Source organism: Podarcis cretensis, assembly GCF_951804945.1.
Source record: "Podarcis cretensis genome assembly, chromosome: 8".
NCBI classification, from domain to species: Eukaryota; Metazoa; Chordata; class Lepidosauria; order Squamata; family Lacertidae; genus Podarcis; species Podarcis cretensis.
In genome coordinates this window covers 21,359,916-21,386,524 of record NC_137177.1, presented here as the reverse complement: position 1 = coordinate 21,386,524, position 26,609 = coordinate 21,359,916, and the positions used below count along the sequence as shown (strand labels likewise).

General features: G+C 46.0%; 2 protein-coding genes across 2 annotated transcripts in view; one reads left to right on the top strand and one right to left on the bottom strand.

Annotated features, from left to right (window-relative positions):
- Positions 1–1,367: 1,367 nt before the first annotated feature.
- On the top strand, positions 1,368–13,634 carry LOC307221653 (trypsin-like). Its single transcript, XM_079986379.1, has 6 exons — positions 1,368–1,407; positions 5,738–5,834; positions 7,321–7,474; positions 10,494–10,747; positions 12,267–12,403; positions 13,418–13,634. Exons 2-6 carry the CDS (start codon positions 5,786–5,788, stop codon positions 13,568–13,570), a joined length of 747 nt encoding a protein of 248 aa, XP_079842505.1. The 5' UTR covers positions 1,368–1,407; positions 5,738–5,785; the 3' UTR covers positions 13,571–13,634.
- Positions 13,635–17,378: 3,744 nt separating this feature from the next.
- Positions 17,379–26,609, bottom strand: part of LOC307221658 (synaptophysin-like protein 1) — a 31,118-nt gene continuing 21,887 nt past the window's right edge. Inside the window, exons 4-5 of the mRNA XM_079986390.1 lie at positions 24,655–24,840; positions 17,379–23,168 (exon numbers count right to left, since the gene is read on the bottom strand). Coding sequence (XP_079842516.1) covers positions 23,037–23,168; positions 24,655–24,840 — 318 coding nt within the window. The 3' untranslated portion in view covers positions 17,379–23,036. The remainder of the gene's footprint in view (positions 23,169–24,654; positions 24,841–26,609) is intronic.

Here is a 26,609-nt window from a genome sequence, read left to right as displayed (position 1 = left end):
CTTCTTCTATCTACTTTCTCAATTTTATAAAATTTATCGTGTCCCCACTTACGCACCTTTCCCCTAAATTAAAAGCTCTCAAGCGCTGCAAATGGGATGCCCTTATATTTTGGGGGTTCTCCTGCTCAGAAGTAAGTCCTCCTGAGTTCAGTGGGATTTAGTCCCAGGTAAATGTGCAGCAGCCACGAAATTAAAAGACGCCTGCTTCTTGAGAGAAAAGCAATGACAAACCTAGACAGCATCTTAAAAAGCAGAGACATCACCTTGCCAACAAAGGCCAGTATAGTTAAAGCTATGGTTTTCCCAGTAGTGATGTATACAAGTGAGAGCTGGACCATAAAGAAGGCTGATCGCCGAAGAATTGATGCTTTTGAATTATGGTGCTGGAGGAGACTCTTGAGAGTCCCATGGACTGCAAGAAGATCAAACCCATCCATTCTTAAGGAAATCAGCCCTGAGTGCTCACTGGAAGGACAGATCCTGAAGCTGAGACTCCAATACTTTGGCCACTTCATGAGAAGAGAAGACTCCCTGGAAAAGCCCCTGATGTTGGGAAAGATTGAGGGTACAAGGAGAAGGGGACGACAGAGGACGAGATGCTTGGATAGTGTTTTCGAAGCTACCAGCATGAGTTTGACTAAACTGCGGGAGGCAGTGGAAGACAGAAGTGCCTGGCATGCTCTGGTCCATGGGGTCACGATGACTTGGACTAAACGACTAAACAACAACAAAAAAATGTGCAGGATTGCAGCTTTATTACCTCTGATTTTGACCCATTGCTTCTGCTGACTTTAAAATTATTTAACGACTTTAAAATTATTTATAGACTGCTCCAATTGCTCGCATCCTTATTAAAGAGCCAAATCGCACGTTTAACGTGGCGTCTGCTGAGTCATGATGAGTCGACTGATGTCTCGAGAATGCTGCTGTTCCATAGGTTCCCTGTAGGCTTAATGGCTGGACCATTTCAATCTTAAATTAGAGCACGCAGAGGCAATTCCGCACAGCGATGATGCACAGGAAAATAAGTGTCAATTATACGGTAGTGTGCTTAGTGATGCTAGAGGGCCGCGGTGTGCCAAGAATCCTGCACACCAGCCCATTCCTCTGCTATTGGGTGCATCTGCCCATGAGGCTATTTCATTTCCAACTGGGATGGGAAGGTGCCAGCCTGAGAGATGGCACAAATGATAATGACAGATCAGGAGGCATCCCCCCAGCCAGTAAATGCCACCTGCCACCTAAGGGCACCTGCTGCGGGGCCCAGGGCAGGTTAAAAGCATGTGGCATAGGGAAAGGCCAGTTGTGAGTCAGAGGCTATAGGAGCTTGGCCATCGGCAAGGAGACAAGCTGCTGGGAGGTCCTGCCTACAGAGGGTTGCATCCCGGGGATTCTGCTTTTAAGCTGGTAAGCGCAAGGGAAGGTGTTACTAGGGATAGGGGAGAAATTAAGCTTTGTTTGCCTTTCAGTGAGAAGCAACCTAATTTGAACTTCCAGAAGCAATAGGAAAACCAAAACCTTTGAAATTTGTGCTTCTCCAAATTCTGCGTCATGGCTCTGCAACCAAAGAACGTGTGTACAATTGCACGTGCTAATGAATTACCGTATTTTTCGTTCTATAAGACGCACCAGACCACAAGACGCACTTAGTTTTTGGAGGAGGAAAACAAGAAAAAAAATATTCTGCATCTCAGAAGCCAGAACAGCAAGAGGGATCGCTGCACAGTGAAAGCAGTGATCCCTCTTGCTGTTCTGGCTTCTGGGATAGCTGCACAGCCTGCATTCACTCCATAAGACGCACACACATTTCCCCTTACTTTTTAGGAGGGAAAAAGTGAGTCTTATAGAGCAAAAAATATGGTATATTGGGGGGGGGTGCTTGCAAAAACGTGCTTTATGTGGAGTAATTCCCACTAAAATGCTGACATTTTTCTTGGTGGATAATAATACAGTGGTACCTTGGGTTGCAGACACTTCAGGTTACAGACGCTTCAGGTTACAGACCCCGCTAACCCAGAAATAGTACCTCGGGTTAAGAACTTTGCTTCAGGTTGAGAACAGAAATTGCATGGCCGCGCGGCGACAGCGGGAGGCCCCATTAGCTAAAGTGGTACTTTAAAATTTCCAGATCCATTCACCTCTTATGTTCCAGATGCCTTCATTTGTTAAATGGCAGTCCCCCTATTTTTAGACAATCCTCAATTTGAAAGTCTGTTTGGTCCAAGTCCAATTTAAAGATAGTGACCCATAAGAAGGAAGAACCTTGAAGCTTGCCACCAACAGTTAAAAGCACCTGGGCAACAGACTGAGCAGGCAGGCAACTCCCCCTGGTCAGTCTTTATAACAATGGGTTATCGCCAATGTTAATCCTATTCAAAAGTAGTTTCCTTAAAAATAATGGACATGAATACCTTAGATCAGTGTTTCCCAAACTTAGGTCTCCAGTTGTTGGACTACAACTCCCATTAGCCCTAGCTAGGAGTACATGTAGTCAGGGGTTATGGGAACTATAGTCCAAATACAGCTGGAGACCCAAGTCTGGGAAACGCTGCCCTTGATCCTTTATAGTAAACCTTGCTAAATTGGCATCAGGACATTTTATGCAAATTGGTGTCTTATTTCAATCCCTAGTGCATGCCCTCCTTTTTTTGGCAATGCAGAAAAATCTTAATCTTTGGGCAGTTGCCGGGGGGCACGGTATCCCCAAACCAGCATTTTGTGCAGTGCCTGGATGTAGTCCCCCTTTTAGTTTCTCACAGCACCACTAAGCCTAGTGACACTCTGTGTCATGGCGCCTGAACTGCTGCCACTGCTTCCAGAAAAGCCCACCAAAGCTCATTGCCTGAAACCCTGGAGAACTGCTAGCCAATGTAGATATTACTGAGCTAGATGGACTCACTATAAGGCAGTTTCCTAAGTCTCCATGTGTCAGCTAGCCAGCTGCATGCGTTGCTGCACTTAGCAGAGAAACACTCCTGGCAGCCAGCCATAAATTCCTTTCTTTATTTCCTTCTGACAAGATTACATGCAGAATAAACAAAGTGACCCGTCTCTCATGACGCGTTGCTCTAACTGCTTTCTCTTTTCCCTCTCCCTCGAGACTAACAGAGCCAACGGCTCAGCCCCTTCCATTTTCCCCTGTGACGTGGATCCCCCTCTCTCTGAAGCACCCCTTCCTCCCCAGACTCACTATCCTCTTCTCTGTCTTCTGAGGAGGACTCAGTACTGAGTAGTGGAGATCGTTCCCTGTATCCTCTAATTCTTTTCTCCCTCGCTGCCTGCAGTTCCCTGACACCATGTTTCCATGTTGGTTCACCTCTTGCAGCAGGGACTGCTTTGACTGATAGCAGCAGCTCTTCAAGACCCTTGAAGTGTCTTACCTGGTCCTGTTATCTGAGATCGTTCGCTGACCTTGGAAAGTGCTTTATTCTGAGTCATATCCTTGATCCGTTTAGCCCGCAGTTAACAGAAGTAGCTCCAGAACTGGCCCTACTAAATATCTTCCAAGACACATGCTACACACATAAGAGCTTATAAGTCACTGACTCTCAGCAGCTAGGAGTGTCATAACCAGACGCTGGAGGGACCTCTTTGGAGCAAACATGGACCACTGGTACCAAACTGCTCTACTAGAAAAACTAACCAACAAATTGAAACTATCAAGGGGACAAACAAAGACGGACCCCTTGACCCTTGGGTAGCTCCCCTTTGTCACATACACAGGCCAACAAGACAATAACCAATCCCTCACAACCGACAACATACAAATCAATATGGCGGACTTAACCCAGCAGTGCCCCCCACCCACCCCAAACACGGACAAAGCACACTGCAACCAACCATGCCTTGGGCCTTTTGGTCTCTTGCTCCGCCAGCAAAAATAAGACACCTATCCACACAACACTAATTTTTTAAAAAGATCCACTTATATACTATGTCAAGAATGAAACTTGAATGTCTCCCTCACCCCACTTTTTCTGTGCCTGTTTTTCATTTCTCCATTTTCTCCTGTCTCTCTCTCTCCTTCTCTCCCCACCTCTCTTTCCCCCTCAACCTCATACAGTGGTGCCTCAGGTTAAGAACTTAATTTGATCTTAAGAGGTCCGTTCTTAATCTGAAACTGTTCTTAACCTGAAGCACCACTTTAGCTAATGGGGCCTCCTGCTGCCACCGCGCTGCCGGACCCCGATTCTGTTCTTATCCTGAAGCAAAGTTCTTAACCAGAGGTACTATTTCTGAGTTAGCGGAGTCTGTAACCTGAAGCATCTGTAACCCGAGGTACCACTGTATTACCTACAACAACAAAAATGTTTCAAACTGACTGCAATTGGCTTGTATGAAGGACTCTACAATTTGAAACAGAGACAATGAATGTACTGTACCTTTGTTACTTATGGAAAACCTTTCATTAAAAACATATGAGGGAGAGGAAGAGAGAAAGAGAGAGAGATGACACGGATTGGCAGTGTTATTCCAGGGATTCAGGCAAGGAATCCCTAACTAGAGATGCTGGGAACTGAACCTGGGACTTTCTGAACGCAAAGTTGGTTCTCTAGCACTGAGCTACAGCTCTCCCCCCGCATATCATTGTGCCAGGGGAAAAAAATCTCTTGCTCAGCTTCTGCACATCAGGATGCTGTTTCAAGGTGTGCAGGAGCAGGATGGAGAGCAAATTTGGCAACACATCTGCTCTGCCTCTGAGCTTCAGCCCTTCCTGCATGCTTTTCCACTGAGTCACGGCACCTCCCGGTCTTAGGAACTGCCGCCTTAGGAACTCCCACAAAGCTACCACAAGCAGTGCTCTCTACGGCCAGTTTTCAAAGCCCTCCCTTGACTTGGTGCCCAAGCTATGCCAAAGTTTTTATGGGTGAGGTTTTTTTGGGGGGGGGGGAAGACTCTTAGGAATGTTTGAATTGTAACACAGAGCACAACTACTTTATAACATGATCACAGGACATCCAGAAACAATTATTCTGATATGATAATGTGCCACACTGAAATGTTCAAATGTTTATTTGATTGTCCTTGATCTTCCTGCCACACTTGGTGTCCTCCCCTGCCACACCCTTTGAGAACCGCTGCCTTAGACCATGCAAAGGATGCAGCTGTGGCTCAAGAAGGCAAAATGTCTGTTGTTAGGGATTGCAGGACAAGACCTGCCAAGGAAAATAAGGAACCTCTTTATGTATGCTACAACAGCGGCAAGAGTCTTGATAGCGCAAGGATGGAAGAATGAGGAAACCCCGACAAAAGAACAGTGGCAAGAGAAATTGATGAACTATGCAGAACTGGCTAAATTGACATACAAACTGCGAGACAAGGACAACTGTGACTTCAGGGAGGAATGGGAACTTTTCACAAATTATTTAAAAATACAACAAAATGAGCTGGACTCCTTGGCAGGTTTTGAATAAACATACACAAATTTATTGTTGATAACATGATGGACAGATATGTAAGGATATATACAATTTTATAATATGCAGAGAAAATATGTGCAGCGAAATCAGGGAGAGGACCTGATGGAAGTCCCCGGGGGGGGGGGGAGAGAAATATTATGTAGGTGATTATATGGTTTGATAATTTGTTATGTGGAAATTGAGCAATAAATTTAAAAAGAAAAAAAGGAAAAGGCGGCAAAATGTCAGGAGCCACCTGAGCTATCCAGTCCAATGCAAGTCAAGTGAGTCTCCTGATAATTCTGGATAACAAATGTTTGGCTCTCCTCCCTCTGCAGGACGGATCCTCGAAAGGTCTCCAGCCACTCTCCACTCTGCTTGTGACAATGGCAGGCGTGAGGCAGCTGGCCATTGCATTGCTCCTTGTCTCTGCTGGTAAGTGCAAAGTGCAGGCACAGCGAGGGGTGGGGTGGAACCAGTGGCCTCGAGAGGGTGCTGGACTCCAGCTCCCATCAGCCCCAGACAGCTTGGCCAGTGATCAGGAATGATGGAAGTTTCTAAGCAGAGATTGGATGGCCATCTGTCATGGATGCTTGAGCTGAGATTCCTGCATTTCAGGGGGTTGGACTAGATGACCTCTGGGGTCCCTTCCAACTCTACGATTCTATGATGGGATTGTGGCCCAGCAACATCTGGAGGGTTACAGGTTCCTCACCCTGTTCTCTGCCCGAAGCTACAATTTCTAGAGTGGTCAATGATGATGATGATGATGATTTTATTTGTACCCCACCCATCTGGCTGGGTTTAACATTCAATCCCTCTTCCCAGGGGACTCTGAGACCTATAGCTCTGTGCGGGGGGTAGGGGCATACTAGCAACTCTCAGCATCATTAACAAACTACAGTTCCCATGATTATTATTTTAAATGTGTAGTGCAGGTGGGGCCAATATTTCTTTTGTCAGTTTAAAAGGAGCACCATGCTCACTTTTCCAGCTTTTTAAAATACCCAGACAAGAAATTCCAGCAGGAAGTGATGGACTGGAGCAGATAAGGAGTCCCCCTTCTCTCCGCGAGGTGTAAGGACTGAGGAGCAAAACCCTGGCTAGATATATACCTATCTAAGTTCTGAAAATGCTCTGCAGAAAAGCAGTTGTAAAGCTCACAGTTGAAAATATCATTGAGTTGTGATTTCAGCTCTGCAGTGCCATCTGGTGTCAAAGTGTTATAACACACTTTGACTAATGTACATCTGAGTCCCATCTTTTCTCCAGCTTTTTCTCTCTCTATCCCCTACAGCAGGGGTAGCCAACTCCCAAGAGACTGCAATCTACTCACAAAGTTAAAAACTTGCAGTGATCGACCCCATTTTGTGGGGTTCAGGTCAAAGATCTTGAGCTTTTTTTAGGGAAGCCAAAGTTGTTGAGGTTCTTTGGGGGGAGCCACTGATCTGCCAGTGATCTACCACGAATGTCCACTGATCTACTGGTAGATCACAATCTACCTGTTGGACATGCCTGCCCTACAGCAAAAAGCATGCTGGAACCACCTGATCCAGTAAAGATTCCATAAAAATGGCTAAAAAGAAGGTAGGGCCTGAAGCCTGATTGTTCCCTCCCTGTTCCTCAGAGTCTCCAACCCTACTTTAAATAATTTGCTGATTGGAATAGAGGGACAGTGTCACATAGTGGTTAGGGCGTTGGGCCTAGGACATGGGAGATCAGGCTTCAAATCCCCACTCAGCCCAGAAGCTCACTAGGTGAGCTTGGGCAAGACAACTCTCAACCTAACCTACCTCGCAGGGTTGTTGTTGTTGTTGTCGTGCAGAGAATACAGAGATGCAGAGAACCATGTATGCCCCTTGGAGCTGCTTGGAGGAAAAGTAGGATATAATGCAATAATAATGTTGATGTGTTTTTGCAGTGTGCACCCAAGATGACGAGGGAAGGATCATTGGAGGCTATCCCTGCCTCCCCCATTCTCAGCCCTGGCAAGCATACCTAACTGGCACATACACCTGTGGGGGGACTTTGATTGCTGACTCCTGGGTAGTCACTGCTGCGCACTGCTATGGTGGGTGAGTCTGACCATGCACCAGAAATAGTCTTCTACTGAGTCCAACTGGCCCATCTAGACCTGCCCAGATGACTGGGAGCAGACAGGGGCAAATGAAGGCGTCGTGACACCCGGGGCAGGGCATCGCTACATAGGGCGCATGTGCGGCGTCGCTACATACGATGCATGCATCATACGTAGCAACGCCGCACATGCGCTGTACATAGCAGTTTGCCAGCGGCACCACTCCAGAGCCGTACGGACAGTGCCGGGATCCCTCCATTGCCGCTACAGCCGCAAATAGAGGGATCCCACCGCTTGAGCGGCGCCAGCAGCAAACCGTTATGTACAGCGCATGTGCGCTGTTATTACATACAGTGCCTGCGTGTGACGCTGCACATACGCTGTACATAGCGGTTTGCCGCCGGTGCCGGGACCCTCTGCTCACGGCTGCAGCTGCGAACGGAGGATCCTCCACATGCAGCTGCGGCGGCGCAATGGCTGCTTGCGCTGCCGTGAGCCCTCGCTGGGTGCCTTCTTGTCACCCTCCCAGTCATGGCACCCGGGGCACACCGCCCCCCCACCGCGCCCCCATTGCGATGCCACTGGGTGCAGATCTCCAGGGACTCAGGGCAGATGTCTTACCCTGCCTTGCCACAACCCTGAAATCTCTTTAATGGAAGATGCTGGGGGATTGAACCTAGATCTCCTGTATGACAAGTAGTATGTGCTCTGTCACCGAGCTTTAATCCCACTCAAAGTGAGAAGAGGAAAGGACAGCCATGTGCTCAGCTTGATAAGAGGAAAGCCCTCAATTTCAAGGGCTGTCAGATAGGGATGGGTGGCTCTGTCCGTTTCAGTTCTTTCTGTTTCTCCCCCCCCCCCCCCCATCTTAAATTCAGTCCTCCACCTTTATGCAGCAATTTGCAAAAGGAAGGAAGGAAGGAAGGAAGGAAGGAAGGAAGGAAGGAAGGAAGGAAGGAAGGAAGGAAGGAAGGAAATAATGCTGCTGACCTGGTCAGTGGTCAGGGATGAGGGAGTTGTGGTCCAGCAACATCTGGAAGGCCGCAGGTTCCCCATCCCTGCCGCAAGGCTTCTTACCATTCAAATCCTGCTGAATCAACCATGTGATGAAAAAGACATTGCTGAGAGCAAATGCAAAGCTTTTGGAAATAGGTCAGGCAGAGGGTTGTATTATACACAGACGAACAGTGCCATCTGGTGGAGTGATTTTTACATGGCAAATCGTTACATTATTATCAAAAGGCTTGCGATCCATCGGGTTTGGAATATTTCATAGAGACATTCTGCACTGCAGTTTGCTACATATTTGAGTGATTTTCAGAAAGAAACCATTTTCCCACAGAGATGTTCAAAAGCAGCAATTTTTAAAAGTTCCTATACTTTATGATTTGGCTTCAGGATTTAGGGTGGTGACTTTTCTTTCCCTCTTTCTGCAATTTTCACTGGTGAAAAAGAAGTCTCTCAAAGCCAGTTTTGAACTGGAAATAAAGCCACAGTTGCTTTGCAGGCGCAGATCTAATTTTTGTGGGTGAAGCTGTCAAATTTGCATTGGCTGCAATGCACATTGGAAATTCCACCTGCATTCTTACACTGTAGCGAACTATCTCCTGTATCAGTCTGCCTTGGCTTTACGAACAGCCTCAGAGGTTAGGACCAGCCCTGCTGTTAGGCAGAGCAAGACAGCTGCCTTAGGCAGCAGATGCTTGGAGCACTGAGCAGTTGTGAGATGTGGGAAAGGCTGCATTTCCTAAGCAAACATGGTGCCCTCAGGTGCACTCAGTTGCGCCGTTATGCAGTGGCAGCTCCCGCCTTACATACTGCAACTAGGTGCAATGGAAGACACTGTCCTGGCACTAGATTTGAATGGCAATCCTTCCACTTCTGTAGGTGGACTGGAGTCTGTGGGTGCCTCTTTGTCCTTTGTGTCAGGCAGCAAAGAGTCTTGGTCCCTGCCATCATCCTGAGCCACCTGGAGAGTGAGCATGAAACACGGGGCCTCTTCAGTGGTGGCACCATAATTCTGAAATACCCTGCCAACAGAGATCCATTCTTGCCATCATTTAAAATCTTCTTACCAACAGGCTTTTCATGCTCAATTGTTGTGCAACCTGGCTTGCAGTGTTTCAAACTTCTGCTTTTCATTTAATCTTTGCAATTTTATTTTATTTTTAATTGTTACATACAACCTCCGTCTCTGAACAGTAATAAATCTCTGGGTTTGGTTTCCTTGGAAGGAAGGTCACTGGAGGTGGGTGGCATTAATAAGGGTTATTTACACATATATGAAGGATGGGTGCAAGATGGAAGGTTCCCAGCATTAGCACCCCATCAGATCCTGCTCCCATTTTAGGTATTGGGGGAGAGCACTGGGTTCTCGCAGAAAGCAAATCTGGCTTCTTAGTCTCCTTCTAGCCCAGTTCCAGGACAAGACTGCCAGGTTATTGTTGCTTCACATCCACACACCTTGGTGACCATACGTGGAAACAAAATCCATTTCCGGAAAAGGCTTTCTCCTTCCACAAGAGCCCATCAAGGTACACATGCCATATATTTAAAGCACCTTTAAAGAACTCCCCCTTCCCACAAATCCTGGGAACTGCAGTTTGTTAAGGGTGTTGGCAGTTGTAGCTCTGCAAGGGGTAACCTATAGTTCCCAAAATTATTTAGGGCGGATTAATGTGCTTTAAATGTACGGTTCGTGCACAGCCATAATCTCTAGCAGCCGTGCTGGCTCTGTTAAGACTATTCAATCTTAAAATCAAGAATCACAGAGCTGTAAGGGATGCATCAGACATTGCATGGACTACACTCTATCCCATTTCCCCCCCACAACGCACTTTAAAACATATTGATCCTATTGTGTACCTACTCGGGGAGCTTTATGCTGCGAGCAGAAAAGCGGGGAGAGCAATGCGTTGAATGATTTACTGATGGCATACTCTGGTTGGGAGCCAGGGACAGCATGTGCAGTTGTGCTCTCTGTACAAACCAGCTTTTCTTCTCTCCTTGTTGCCTAGCAAAATAATTGTGCGGCTGGGGAAACACAACCTGGCGGTCCGGGAAGAAGGGGAGCAGACCCGGAGGGTGGTCAGGTACTTCCGCCACCCGCGTTTTGACCCCCGTACCCTCAACAATGACGTCATGATGCTGAAGCTGGAGAGGCCGGTCCCCTTTACACAGAATCTACATCCTCTGGAGTTACCCAGAGGTTGCTCTGCCCCTGGGACGGAGTGCCTTGTTTCTGGCTGGGGCACCCTCACTACGCCACAAGGTACACGCACGGGCGCAAAAGAACCAACTCTTTTTGCTCACCTTCATTGCAAAGCTGGGGAACCACTGGGCTACCAGATGTAGCTGGACTACAGCTCCCCATCATCCCTAACCATTGGCTGTGCTGGGCTAATGTAAAGTTGCCATGTGTCCTCTTTTTCTAGGACATGTCCTCTTTTTCAGGGGTAAAATTTCTGTCCAGGTAGATTCTTTAAATTTTCCAAAATATGTCTGACTATACTTTCTGGATGAGACATAATAAGACACATAATTGGTGCTTTCCTCTTCTCTTCTCCTGCTCCCCTCGGCAACATATCACAGCTTCTACAGCCTACATATAGTAGGGGTATTTAAAATGAGAGTCGTCATAGTCGTCTTCTTTTTTGCTCTTCAAAATATGGCAACCCTAGCTGATGGGAACTGGGATCCAGCAACATCTGGAGCGACAAAGGTTCCTCAGCCCTGCCTTAATGCACAGGCTGCCAATGCACTGCTCACAGGCACACCTGCAAGTGCAGAGGCCTTCCCTGGTGCACAAAGTGTGTGTGGGGGGATTAAATGTTGCACTATGCTGATCATTCAATCATTGCAAGCATCTCATGGAACAATCTCCCCTCCCTCTACATCCTGTTCTGTGGGTTCTCCCCCCCCCAAAAAAAAACCTAGAGCCAATTTCCAGGGGCACATAGGAGTGGGGTGGGGGGGACCCATTGAGCAAGTGGTCTTCCTTGTGTGGGCTTCGACTGGTGGGACTCATTAGCTGAATCTTGCCCAGGAGCCCGACTCCCAGCTGAAATTAATTTTGAAAGAGGCCCCAAACCTAATTGTGGTGTATGTGTGTTGGAGGTCCTGGAAAATGCAGCTGGAGAGAGAAGATTCATTTTGCAGGAAGATGGCCCTTCATTAACCACACAAAACCACATACACTTTTCTCCAGCCTAATTACTGGCAGGAAGAAGAGAAGGGGTGTTATGTGCATGCGTGTAGTATATGGGGTGCCCCATGGCAGATTCTCCCGTTCCATAGGCCTGTAAAGGTTGGTGACCCCTTAGAGCTCCTCCAGACCATCTGCTTATACATCCCAATTTGCTTGCATAGTGTTTTCCGATTGGTAAGATCTCCTCATTCTTGAGAATTCGTTCTGGTTTGTTTACAGGGTGGGTTATGCATCCACAAGCATTCATCCCAATTTGCTGGCCAGGTGTTTACACGTCTTCCCATTAACCATCCACCCATCCCATACTTTTCAGTACATTGCCCGTCACTTTCCTAACTGCAAAAAGCACAGCTTTTTAAAGATAAGCGGATTTGTGTGTGCTAAAGCGACAGAAAGCTTCAATCCACTTTAACCACACGGACCTAAATTTCGGGCATGCGCTTGAACCAGTGCTGCAAATAGTGACGGTCCACAGGCACCCTTCATGCACAATCAGAAAATTACTCTGCCATTAAGCGTTGCGGATAATTTGGACATTGAGCAGCTATTAAATGGGGAGCGGGTGGTGTTGTCTTTTTTACAGCCACTTTCCCAAACATCCTGCAATGTGGAAACGTCAGGATTATCAGCTCAGAGAGATGTTCAGCTTCTTATCCTAACAGCATCACGAATGGGATGGTTTGTGCTGGTGTACCAGAAGGTGGAGTGGACTCCTGTCAGGTAGGATGGAGACATGGAATTGCTACCAAAGACCGGCTAAAGAGAATTTTCCCCCACCTTCCCTTCCTGCATGTTCTTATTCTCAGTGCCTTCTTCTGTGTCATACCTTGTCTTTGCCTCTTGGGCTTCTGATCGGAAGGTTGGCAGTTCGAATCCCCGCGACGGCGTGAGCTCCCGTTGCTCTGTCCCAGCTCCTGCCAACCTAGCAGTTCGAAAGCACAACAGTGCAAGTAGATAAATAGGTACCACTGCGGCAGGAAGGTAAATGGAGTTTCCATGCGCTCTGGTTTCCGTCACAGTGTTCCGTTGTGCCAGAAGCAGTTTAGTACTGCTGGCCACACAACGCGGAAAGCTGTCTGTGGACAAACGCTGGCTCCCTCGGTCTGAAAGCAAGATGAGCGCCGCAACCCCATAGTTGCCTTTGACTGGACTTAACCGTCCAGGGGTTCTTTACCTTTTACCTTTTTACATTGCCCCCCCCCCACCCTGGCCCTCCTGCTGACGCCATCCTTCTCTCTCTCTCTCTCTCTCCCCCTCCCTCCCTCCCATCCATTGTTGTGCAATTATCTATCCGGCTTGCTTTCCCCTGCATTTTATTCACTGTGCATGCTTTCATGTCTTGTCAATGATGCCAACCAGGGCAGGACTTTGGGGCAGACACCTGGGCTCACATCTGCAGGGCAGCATGCTGGCCACTCATAGACTATGCTTATATTTAGTACCAGTGGTTTGCTGGTGCCCAGTGGGACTTGTAGGGCAGACCAGCAGTAGGTGGAGCCAGAGTCAATAACTGGCAGGACCACCACACACACATACCCCAACTGGCTGCAAAGTAAGATGGCAGGCAGGTGGGGACCGGCTGAGGGTACCCTGGTGTTGGTGGGCGATACTTCATTTGCCAGCCTGCCATAGCAATACCACTGTTCTAGCCAAGTGCCCTGCTCTGCCACAACACTGCCCCCTGTAGGTCGGATGGCAACAATGCAATGTCAGGAACTGTGCTGCCTTTCACAGGGCGACTCCGGAGGGCCTCTTGTCTGCAATCAGCAGCTGGAGGGGATCGTCTCCTGGGGCTTGGAAAAATGTGCCCAGCCCAACCGGCCAGGGGTTTACAGCAGAGTATGCAAGTATGTCAACTGGATCCAACAAATCATGTGGAACAACTGATCCCGAGGAAAGAGCTCATCTTATCCACATTGGTGTTCCGGCAATAATAAACAATTTTTGAGTGCAGGGGTTTAAAGTCTCTCTTTCCATGAATTCTGCAAATATATATATATTCTGCAAGTATTACAGCCAGTGGTGGGTAGAACAGGATAGCTTTCCCTCTTTGAAATAAATGTTTATATTGGCTCTGCTTGTTTCTCTCTTCTCCAGTGCAATGCTTTTAAAGCATTCCTCCCCCCACCAGCAACTTCTGGAACTAATTGCAGAATACCCAAGAGACCTCCATGGCTTTGCTGGTTGGAAGTCCATTAGAAGTGCATGAGAATGTAGGGTGTTCTTTCAGAAGCAGGAGGAGTCATCATTTTACTGTGCTGTGAAGAACATACTGGTTAAAGCAAGTGTCTCAAACGTTTCCAAACCCAGGACCCACTTTTAGTCCAAGGATGCATTAGGGAACCCATTTCCCAACCTTTCCCGATACATTTGCATGGTAGTAGGGCTCCTGTGGGGACCCACCTTGGATCAGGCTGTGACCCAGAAGTGCAGAGCTTTCCAAACTTTGCATGTTGGTGGTGCACTTTTAGACAGGAATCATTCCATGACATAGTAATTCAGTTTCACTAGCAAACCGAAGGTTAAACTTAACTTTTTTTCCAAACCACAGGAGGAGCGCAGGGAGTGTTTGCGCGACACACCTACACACTGCAGCCGACATGCTATTGTCACGACACAGAGTTTGGAAAGCTCTGCACAAGTGGCTCCCACCCATCAGCTGAACCAGTGGGTTAAGGGACCAACAGAGAAAAGGTGACTCTTACGTACGGGTGTCAGAGGATTTTGACCCAGGCTAGATTTGCTGTGACTCCCCCAACTCACCATTCAAATATCAAAAAGTTATTAAATTTGTATACCGTGATTCATCCAAAGAGCTCCGGGTGGTTCACAGCATAAAAATACAAACAAAAGCACAAAATACATAATAAGAACAAAAACAAAACAAAACAATGCCACTCCCAACTGCCGTCCTCAGAATGAACCAAAAATCTGCCATTTAGTCCATCGAACTTAACAAGGTTAATTGTCCCCCCACCCCACCCCACCCCCCGGTGTTTTAAACAGTGCAAAGCTGCTTGGAGCAGCTTCAAAGTGCGGTACCTCTGCAGTGCAAGGTAAAAATACTTCTTAAGATGCTGTGGGAAGAAACTGCACTTCCTGTGTAATTCTATACACAAAGGTCTATTGTACATACAACAAAATGGCTGCCCTCATTAGAACAGTAGCCTTGGTTCACTTTCTTAATACTCCTTATTTGCATGTGTGTGTTTATGACTGCTTAGACGTGTGAATTTTTTAAAAAGGATTTCCCTGGAATTCTCCTTTATAAATCCACAGATATAGGACAAGGAGGAATCATTCATCCCTCAACTTATGAGGGTGACGTAGACATGTTGGTCCTGTATATTTGCCTAAACACTCTCTTGTCTTTAAACCCTCACTTCATACAATACCAGCAGTTTATTTCCTTTTAAAATCTCAATTAATAGCCCTTCCTACACTAGGGCTTAGGTTCACCAAGATTTTTTTTGTTTTGTTTTTTAGGCCTGTGGGCATATTTGTATTTTTGTGCAAGCGTTGTGGGTACCACCTTCCCAACAGGGACCCAAAAAAAAAAAAAAGTGCACCAACTTCATTTTCCCAAGAGAGCTGGGTAAAAGCTGTAATTAATCTGAATTAATCAAAAAGCACATAGAGCTGGAAGAGGAAGAGAGAAAGAGTACCACTCTTCCAACTTCCTGCTTCCAGCTCTATGTACTTTTCAAGGGAGGAAAAGGTCGGCACCATTGATGGACAAGGAGGCAGTGAGAGGTGGTAACTCAAGAGGCTTCATAGAGGTGCCAGAAGACCTCAAGGGCACCATTGATGACCCTGGCTTAGAACACATTTCAGAGTATTTTGGAATATTAGACAACTCCTCTTTTAGACAGTTGTCTCCCAGAAATATCTCGTACCAGAAATATCGTGTGGTTGCATTGGGTGGCTGCCACTATGAAGAAAAAGCAACCATTATTTAATTCTAACTCCCAAGGGGTTGTTTTTTTTCTTGGCGTTCTATCAATTGTCACCAGTAGTAGGCAGATTGTGGTGCACAAAAAAGCTTGTTCAACCTCAGAATTCCTTCCATTGCGCTACTCCATTTGCTTAAGTTCCAGACTTACGCAGGTGGCGCTGTGGTCTAAACCAAAGAGCCTAGGGCTTGCAGATCAGGTCGGCAGTTTGAATCCCCATGACGGGGTGAGCTCCCGTGGCTTGGTCCCTGCTCCTGCCAACCTAGCAGTTCAAAAGCACGTCAAAGTGCAAGTAGATAAATAGGTACCGCTCCGGCGGGAAGCTAAACGGCGTTTCCGTGTGCTGCTCTGGTTCGCCAGAAGTGGCTTAGTCATGCTGGCCACATGACCCGGAAGCTGTATGCCGGCTCCCTCGGCCAATAAAGCGAGATGAGCGCCACAACCCCAGAGTCGGCCACGACTGGACCTAATGGTCAGGGGTCCCTTTACCTTTTAGACTTACCACACAAAACACACACTGCTAGCCCCAAGGCTTTGGGGCCCATTTTGCAACTGGGAAGACCAGTCAGCCAAGTGGTGTTCTCCCTTTCTCCACGACTGTCCTTGAACAGAGACAGCTGATGCAAACAAATTGCACACTCCTGAGGGGTGGCAACTGCGATTAGTTTTGTTGCAGTGGGTGGGTAGGTGGGAGAAAAGAGTGCCGGCACGTCTAAGAAGTGTGTATAATATGTAAATTTGTGTGTGCCAAGTACGGCTTACTTTATCAGATGTATCTAACATTGTGCATTCTAGTCTATAAAGGTAATAGGTACCCCTGCCCGTACGGGCCAGTCATGTAGGGCCAGACTCTAGGGTTGTGCGCTCATCTCACTCTAGAGGCCGGGAGCCAGCGCTGTCCGCAGACACTTCCGGGTCACGTGGCCAGAGTGACGAAGCTGCTCTGGCGAGCCAGCACCAGTGCAGCACACGGAAATGCCATTTACCTTCCCGCTATAAAGCGGTACCTATTTATCTACTTGCACTTAGGGGTGCTTTCGAACTACTAGGTGGGCAGGAGCTGGGACCGAAAGACGGGAGCTCACCCCGCCGCGGGGATTCGAACTGCCAACCATACGATCGGCAAGTCCTAGGCACTGAGGTTTTACCCACAGCGCCACCCGCTTCCCTTATTCTAGTCTATAAAGCTTAATAAATCTGTTAAGTCTTTAGATCACCCTAAAAAAAGTCAGACAAAAAGTCACACACACCCAAAGTCACCTCAAATGTAAAGGATGTTGTGTTGGCCCACAAGAAACATTCCTAAATCCATTATGGCAGAACCCTTATTAAGCACCAAAAACGTCACAAAATAGACCCAGGCCAATTCCCCATTACGCCCCCCCCCCCAAACACAGAAGATGCACTGCTGCAGCCAGTCACTGAAATTTACTTCTTTTTAATCAGTGTAAATTCATTTGACTGACTTATGATACTGCCAGTTTACTGTCAATCAGCAGAGCAATCTGCTTTCAAGTCGAACCTGCTCTATACTCCTAAAGATTATGACAGCTGCCTCATTTCCACCTTCAGCTAAGTACTGCCCTGATTTCTAAGATTGTGTTTACCAGAATGAGAACTAGAAACATGCTCTCCCCCCCTTCAAGAAAACCTGAGATTTATCAGGACATCACAAAAGCTCAGAACAATACACAAACTCAAGCCCACTTGACACACTCTGGAAGAAAGAGAGCATTTGCAACTTTAATACAGTCACTGAGCAATTTGTTTTATTACATTTGTTGTGTGTGCAGAACACATACAGGGATCTCAAAACAATTCTTGTGAGAGACAGGCAAAAAAAATCTATATAAAGTAAAAAGGTGTGTGTTTAAATAATAAATGCATTTAGCCTCCATATTCTGCCATCGCAGGGGGGAAAAACATGCATACAAAAAGCAAATGATGGAATCAACTGCAATTCCACATGAGCTCAATTGATCAGGAATAGTCACACTGCACTTCCATAGTCATGTAACAAACACACACAGCTCACCGCTAGTGGATTTTTTTTTTAAAAAGGCACAGCCAGATTTCTTTACAAGAGAAAATAATGTGAATTTATTTGTGCTATCTACATCTGGGGTGATTTAGGAAAGATCTAGTATCAAGGGGTAAAAAATTGTGGGGTGTTATGCTATCTAACGTGTCCCCAAGTTAAAGTGTGTGTGTGTGGGGGGGTGTTGTTAGCTATATTTCATTCCAGCATTCTTCCCTCTCCAAATGTGCTTGTTTACAGCATTACTAGAAAGCAGCAAGCATTATTTGCATACATTTGCATAGTGAACTACATCCAGTGTTTTAACAGTTTAATAAGCATTCGAGACAGGGTGAGGGGCTATCTAACACAATCACTTTATGAATTTCTCTCCCTTCATACAGCTGTTGTGGGGGTGCCACTACAGGCTGAGTAGACTAGCGGCAAACTGATTAGAGGAATAATTTTACTGTACCAACCCCACCGTTTTCATCACCCTATTTGATGGTTGCAAAAGTGTGTGGTGTGTGTGCGTTTTGGTTATTGGAAAAGATTCAAGGGGTGCCCAACTCACTGGCGCTCCTTCTGCTTCCTGTGCTGCCGGCTGCCATTTTGAATTTCCCACAATGGCCCTGAAAGATGCCATGTCAGCACAATGCCATGGGGGGTGGGGCTCACGTTGGTATCCCACAGCACGAGAGCCAGAGAAGCACCGGTGACTTTTGTATAAAGGGCTTCCCAATTTGCTCCTCCCCACCACCATGAAAGGGGATGCTGTTTTGTGCACCCTCTTTTGTCGTGCCCTCAACCTCCTGCTCCCGGTTCAGGCCCAAAGTTCTCTTTTGAGATCTTGTAGGCCAACCTACAAAAGGCTTCCACTGATACACCTGAATGGTTCTTAGGCCAGGTGTTGGATGGGAAAATCCACCCGGCTGGTTGGAGGCGAGCGATTTGTGCGGCTGGGGTCAGTTTCAACCAACAGTATTGCCCCACACGGCAGGCCCTGAACCCAGAACCTGGCCAAAGAAAAGAACAGCAAGGTGATAGGCCACAAACAGGGCATGTGATGAGGCCTAATTCCTATCAAAGTTCGCAGGTCAGGGTTATCTGCTTGTCTGAGCTTAGGGGTGGGAGGAATCTTCAGTTGCTTTGGTTCATCTATCTCTATACTGTCTACACTGACTGGCAGCAACTCTCCGGGAGTCTTTTCCCAGCCCTACCCAGGGGATTGAACCTGGGACCAACCTGCTTGCATAGCTCTGTCACTGAGCTATGGCCTGTCCCTAAGCCCCTGCTCCCGTTCTAGCAGAAAATAAGGTCTGATACCTGCACATTCATGCCAAGCAATGGCGGAGGGAGAGGGCCATAATGAGTAATAATAATAATAAAGGCCCCCAAAGGGACACGACTTCAGCCCTGAGAAGTGCAGAGAACCGCCATTCAAAACAAGCATCAGAATATACACACAGCAGCTTCATAAACGTATGAGGCGTCTCCCTGTGGTAACTTGGCAAGGCATTTTATTTCTGCATGCATTTTGCTCACACGCAAAATGGAGCAAGCAGGAAACAATTGTTAGGGGGGGACAAGCAGTATAAACAAAGAGACGTAGAAATATATATATATATATAGGCACTGAAACTTAGGATTCTGCCTTTGAAGTGAAAATTCTCCCCTCTTCAGCACTGAGCACCGTGCAGATTTCCAAACACCCTGAGTGCAGATTAAGGCTTCAGCATATGTACGTGATGAAGAACATTATTGCTTCACGTGATGAAGAACATTGCATAAGAAGCTAGGTGTTACTGGGTCTTGGTTAGATCGGCTTGTTTTAGTCATGTGAAACATGTATCCATTGCTATGTGAGAAGCATTCCACTTGCGCAATGCAATTGCCCCTTCCTCTACCCTCAGGAAGAGGGTCACATGACCCTCTGAAGCAGATTTTGAGGGTAAGGTCTGCAGGAGAGAGGAGTTCTGCTTCACAAATGGAAATCTGCTGCGCGAGTCAGACAGATACATAATAAATATCGTATTTTTTGCTCTATAAGACTCACTTTTTCCCTCCTAAAAAGTAAGGGGAAATGTGTGTGCGTCTTATGGAGCGAATGCAGGCTGCGCAGCTATCCCAGAAGCCAGATCAGCAAGAGGGATTGCTGCTTTCACTGCGCAGCGATCCCTCTTGCTGTTCTGGCTTTTGAGATTCAGAATATTTTTTTTCTTGTTTTCCTCCTCCAAAAACTAGGTGCGTCTTGTGGTCTGGTGCGTCTTATAGAGCGAAAAATACGGTAATTTGAGTTCGCTTGTTCTCAGGATGGTCAGTTCATTTCAAGATCTGCCAAGCAGGGCTGTGAATCTAACTCGCAGTTTTATGGGAGCATCTGATGTAACAATGCATACAAATCCAGATTCCTGGGAATCTCAGCTTTTCAGTTTTAAACCATGTTCACAAGTTTCGAGCCCTTATGGGTGTGATGATAACACTTGGAACGCCGCAAGTCACGCCTGTTGGCATGCTGAGCATTTAAGTGAGAAGGGAAGCAATCCAGACTCATGTGCCATGGCTGCTTCTCCAGATTTCTCATCACAAGTTGGGATTCAAGGATTCTATAGCCAGAGGCACCCATAAGCAGTTTTAATTTGTGTCATAAGTTTGGATAATGATTTCACTGACAAAAAAGAGGGAAGCAATCACCAGTGTAATTCATCAAAAAAAAAGAAATGCATATAGAATGGTTGGGAGCAAAAATAGCAAGTTACTAGCTATTTCATTTTAATTTTCAGTTATCTATTCAGGACTGCTGTAGTTTCCCAGAAAACATAAAAGCAGATAACGCTGCTTTGGGAAACACATTTTCTGTTAGCAAAATGAGACAGTTGTTCTTTGCACAGCCTGCCTGTCCTATCAAAAAACCACAATCTGGTAACACTTTTTCATTGTTTCAAATCACTGGTTTTCAAACAGCCATCTGGGAGAAGCCAGGGTTTTTTTGGAAGCTTGTCACTCAGTGAAAAGTGAACATGAAAAAGTCTCCGAATTTCATAACCCAGTTCTCCAGCCAAGCAATGTGTACATATATATATATATATATATATATACACACATATACATACTGGGGTAAAGTGTACGTTATTATGCACTATATTAGGGGAAATTGCTCTGCAAAACTGTGTGTTTAAGGAGAAATTGCATGCAATTTTCTGCATATTAAGAGAAATCCACATTAAAATGCTGATGATTAAAAAATAAAAAATCACACAATGAAGTAGAAATGTGGAAAACTGAACCTAAGACTGGAAAAAAGTGAGAGGAACCAGAACTGTCAGATTTCCCCATCCTTACTCTTTGCATCTTGCTGGGACTCAAGTCTCCTACCAGCTCCAGCAGCCACTATGATCACTGATCAAAAATCCTGGGAGCTGTAATGTAATCTAACAATTTCTGGGGGTCCCAGTTTCCCCATCCCTACTCCCAAGACAGCTTACAATGAAAATCCTACTGAATCAACAATCTGATGGGAAAAAACACTGCTGGGAGTTCATGCAAAGCTTTTGTAAATACATCCAGCAGAACCGGGGGGGGGGGGGGAATCATATGCCATGAATAGAGATCATAGCAGAAATCTCCCAAAGTAACTAGATGAATTATGCCGTCAAATTCTGAGCACCATTAAAACATATGCAGCAATTTTCCATAAATGTGCTCCATATGCATGCTTCCTTCTGCATTCCTGTTGAATTCTGCGACTTCTCCAGAATATTTTGGCAAACTAGCAGCTTAGAAATGGGAGATCGTCTATGAAGCGGGCCGTGGAGGAACATTTGGCAATGGGGAGGTTTATCAGAAATCATGAAAGACATCCATCCATTCTCCAAGCTCTGCAGCCTCATTTTTGGCATCTGTAACTATGACAGCTAGAACCTTGCATTTTTAAAGTAATTTGAAGTAATAAAAACTAAGATCCTTAGGAATCCAAACTGCAAAATTCTACAGGCACAGAAAGACAAACTACTTGCAGCTTTTTAGCTGAGTTTGGCCAGGAGTTCCAGAATGCTACGCTAAAGGCATGATAGCTTCTGAACTCTGTAATCACAAAACCTAAACTGAGGGTGTAGGGGAATTAACCAGATAATGAGAATTTGCAAGCTCTACTAGTAGTTGCTATACTTTTACATGCCACTGTGTAATAATTTGCAGCAAGCGTGGTTTCTTTGGTTGTTTTAAAAAGAAATTCAAAATTCAGAGTTCAGTTGGTTTGCGAAGCACTAGACGAAGCCTGGATTAAGGCAAAAGAGGTGTGGAGTCAGGGAGAGAGGCTGATTATTATCCTAAATGAAGCCTCACATTTTCTTACCACCTGCAAGGGCTAGAAATTCAACATTGGTTTAAAGGTTTGGGTTCCGTTCAAGTTTCTGGAGCCGGCTTCAGATGCCATTATTTTGTGCAGAGCTCCTATCAACAACTCTTGCATATTCTGGTTTATATAGACCATGTGCAGAGAAATGCTTTTTGTCTCTCTACGTGTGTGGGAAGCCTGTGGCTTTCCAGATTCTGTTGAATGCCAACTTCCAGCAGTTCCAGCCAGCATGGTCAATGGTTAAGGTTGAAAGGTGGTTGTGATCAAGCTATAGATCGAAGTCCACAGGTTCCCCAGCCTTGCTCTCTTCCATTCCTAGAGTTACAGATCTAAAGTTTGGTGACAGGAGTTTCACATACAGACACTGTCCCAGGCAGTCACCTAGACTCTTCCTGCTACAGAAGGACAGCAGTGTAACCTAAGAACAATGTACATCTCTTGAGTGTTATGTACAATTCCTAACTGCAAGGCAGCCAAAGGCATATATACATATATATATGTGAGCCTTGGTCTCACCCAAGCATGTGTGTGTGTGTGTGTGTGTGTGTGTGTGCGCTTGGGTGAGGTCAAGGCTGCAATCCTAAGCATACTTGCCTAGAAGTAAGCCCCACTGATCTCAACAGGACTGCCTTCTGAGTAAACATATACAGGATCAGGCTGCAGCTTACACTGAGCAGCACAACTCAGTGCACACAGCGTGTGTTGACCTGTGCAGCCCTTGGAAAGCTGTACAGCTAAACTCTCCTAGGCTTTAAATCAAGAAACTTGTGTCCTTATTTTCAATGCACAGAATAAGCTTCAGTACAGTAGCATGATCTGTTTGGATGCACACGGGGCTGAGCAGAGATCTCCATTCTTTCCTCTTAGACAGAAATTTTAGAACAACAACAACAAAAGAAACCCATCCATTTTTCACACATCAATTGCATTATCAGGAGGGGGGTTTACAAAACAACAACAACCTGCTGCCACGACCATCCTGCCAGCAAGAGGTTGCGCCCCATAGCGGATGGCTCTCCATGCTCCTTACATCCCCGAATGAGGTGGGGGGTTGCCTGGGGTCGGAGGAGCGGCAGCTGGAGGGTTATGCAAGTTGGTTTCCTTGTAGACAAACCAAGCGTTCCCTGCCCAGAGGATCAGGTTGAGGAAACCAATGACCTAGGAGCAAGAAAAGGAGAAAAGAGATGGAGGTTTTGGCCTAAGAAGGAACTAGTGCACCTGCCTGATCCTACAAGCTGCATCCCACAATTTGCATTTCCGACATGAATTCCGGGGGGGAAATCATGCAGTGTTAGAATCCCAGAACAGACCTGCTCCAGTCCCTTCCTCCCCATCACTCCCATGAGGACTACAACTCCCATGATCCCTGACCACTGGGTCATGCTGGCTGGGGCTGATGGGAGCTGTAGTCCAACAACCCATGGAGGGCTCCACATTAGCTGTTCCTGTTTTAGCTGTTAACCGCTCAAAGTGAGAAGAAAACATTTCCCCCAAGGAATGTTGTTTTAACCCCAAAGAGCTGCAGGAAGTTGCTATCCGGACTGGGTGTTTGCCTCATGGCAGGACGCAATTATCTCTTTCCTCTTGGGCCAGTTTTCTTATTTTAAAAAATTAAGTCTCCCTTGAGATTTTTGTCCTGCAGCGGAAGAGGTAAAGGTACTCTTGATAAGAAAAACTGTACGATTCACAGAAACGGGCGGCGGGGGGGGGGGGGCTAATCTACCCAGATACTTCCGATTGAAACTGCAGCTTCCTGCAGCTGTTTTCTTTTTCTTTTTTTAACTTCAGGGGAAAATATTTCTATGACAAAGCAGACTATGCCGTTTAACCCAGAGTGTCCAGGAAAAGCATTTTACTGTATCGTATTAAACGAGAACCTCCTCCAATTTCAAAGCTATTGTCACCAAGTCCTCAAAACCCTAAAAAAACAGAGTCACGAAAGTTCAGAATATGAAAACTGACCGATCCCAACACATCTTGCTCTGAAGAGCTGTGCGTGAATCCAAACTGATGCACTGGGATTAATATTTTTTTATTAGAGGATGTTTGATTCTAAATCAATCTACAGGAAGTACCACAGAATATATCGCCCCTGAGGGATTTGGGTGTGCACAGGAATGTTTTCAGCAGGGGGCAATGGGAAGAAACATATAACAAGGCATGCAAATCCTTCCAGGACAGACGAGTGGTAGGTCAAGGTCAAAACTGAGTTTGTGAATGTTGAATTCAGAGAATAGCCAGTCTACACTCTAGTCTTAGCCAAAAGGTTGAGATGCCAAGGACTGAACCTGCGACCTTCTGCACCTAAAGCAGATGCTCTACCACTGAGCTATGGTCCTTCTACATGCTCTGAGGAAATTATGTAAATCACAATTGCCTTGCTGGTTTCTCAAGACCAGGGACAGCTTATATGGTGCCCTAAAGATGCTCGTGGGACCACAACGTTCAGTGGTCCCAGCCAGCATGGCCAACAGTCAAGGGTGATGGAAGCCATAGCCCAGTAACATCAGGAGGCCGCCATGTTAGCTATCCCCAGACTAGACCAGTATTCTGTCTCCTGGGACAACTCTCAAAGAAAGAAAACATGAGGATGGTGGCTATTTCTGGTTGCTTGTAGCCCCAGCATCTAGTAATGCATACATACCACAGAGACATTCAAGGAACCCAAGCTTCTGATGTCATTGAATTGACATCGATTGGTGGGGCTCAGGCAAGGTTGAAGTTCAGTTATGCTGTGTCCGGTGGATGTTTTGATGTCTGTGAGGGCCTTAGCCCAGGCTGATGTGCTCACCAACCACAGGAAAGAGACGACTACTGTGATAACAAAGTCCTGCATCAGGAGAAAAGACAGGCACCCTTAGCGTTCTTTTCTTTAAAAGTTTTTATTTATACTTTTCAAGTTTATACATTTCATTAGTTTTACAGTCAATTTAACATTTCAAAGTTTGACTTCCTTCTCCCTCTTTCTGTGGTTCCTTACATTTATTTTTTAAAAATATCTTCTGCATATCCAAATTCATTTACCGGTAATTTGGATTCATTTAATCATCTACTTTAAATATATACTCTTATGAAACTGCAGGTTATTGCAATAATCCTGCTAATGTTTTTATCTGTTTGCAATTTATCTGTAAATATTCAATAAACCATTTCCATTCTTTTATATAAAAAGTTTGTTATCTTGATTTCTTAATTCTTCCGGTAAGTTTTGCCATTTCTGCATATTCCATAAGTTTTTGTATCCATTCTTCCTTTACTGGGACACCTACTTCTTTCCACTTTGGGGCAAGTAGCATTCTTGCTGCTATAGCAGCATACATACAATTTAGGTAGTTCTGTCTCTATAATTCCCAAAAGAAAAGCTTCTGGGTTTTGGTTTGGTTTTTTTAACAAAAGTTGTTAGCTGTCTGTTCTGGAGGGGACGGTGGAAGATGCAGACAACTGGTCACCAAACCAGGTCGCTGCTAAGGGCTACCCAGGGCTGATCCACACATACACCTTTGTTATTGCTCAGTGACACAGTAGCTGAACATGTGGATTGCTTGCAACCCTATGTGGAGATGCCAAGGATGGAATTTGGGGCCTTCTTCATGCAAAGCTGATGATCTACCAATGCACTAAGGCCCTTCCCCATTGCTCCCTTTAACTGGAAAGGTCTAAAGACTGCACCTCAGACCTTGTGCATGTTGAGCACCTGCCCTGCCACTAAGGGATAGGCCTTAATGTTTCTGTGCTTAAGGAACTCCATAAAGAAAAAGGTTGGTAAGCTGGATGGGCCCTGTCTTGGTGTTCAGAATGCAATTCAACATGCGAAAGGAATGCCACACTCACCAGAGCTCCTACAATCCCAGCGGCAAGGAGAATAGGAAGAAAGAATCATTGCATCATAGTTAGAACATCTGGAATGCACCACACCTGCCCAGCTTCAAGGGTAACCTCTCGAATACATCCAGAGGTCAGGTATGGGCCCTGGATGCTTCACACCCAGGAAAAGAATATTAAATAGTACAAAATGCCCATATGTTGTGTATTAAGGTAAAGGTAAAGGGACCCCTGACCATTAGGTCCAGTTGTGGCCGACTCTGGGGTTGCGACGCTCATCTCGCTTTATTGGCCAAGGGAGCTGGCGTACAGCTTCCGGGTCATGTGGCCAGCATGACTTAAGCCGCTTCTGGCAAACCAGAGCAGCGCACGGAAACGCCGTTTACCTTCCCGCTGGAGCAGTACCTATTTATCTACTTGCACTTTGACGTGCTTTTGAACTGCTAGGTTGGCAGGAGCAGGGACCATGCAACGGGAGCTCACCCCGTCGCGGGGATTCGAACCGCCAACCTTCTGATCGGCAAGTGCTAGGCTCTGTGGTTCAACCCGCAGTGCCACTTGCGTCCCATATGTTGTGTATTAAAATAGCTTTAATTTAATCAAAAGTTAACTTTTGAGAGATCACTAGGTTTTAAAGAGACTTCCTATCTTCCAAAAAAATCCACATCCTAACACTTTTTAAAATAAGGATTTAAAAGTGTTTCGTTTGGTAAAATATCCCCGGTTAGTAACCAAGAAGTACACAGAACAATCTCCAAAGCTGTGCAGAACCTTGAC

Bases quoted from the DNA above. Each gene is read 5' to 3' on its own strand.
- LOC307221653 (XM_079986379.1), top strand. From the start codon at position 5,786: ATGGCAGGCGTGAGGCAGCTGGCCATTGCATTGCTCCTTGTCTCTGCT. The intron at 5,835-7,320 runs GTAAGTGCAAAG...GTGTTTTTGCAG, and splicing joins ATTGCTCCTTGTCTCTGCTG to TGTGCACCCAAGATGACGAG. The intron at 7,475-10,493 runs GTGAGTCTGACC...CTTGTTGCCTAG, and splicing joins GCTGCGCACTGCTATGGTGG to CAAAATAATTGTGCGGCTGG.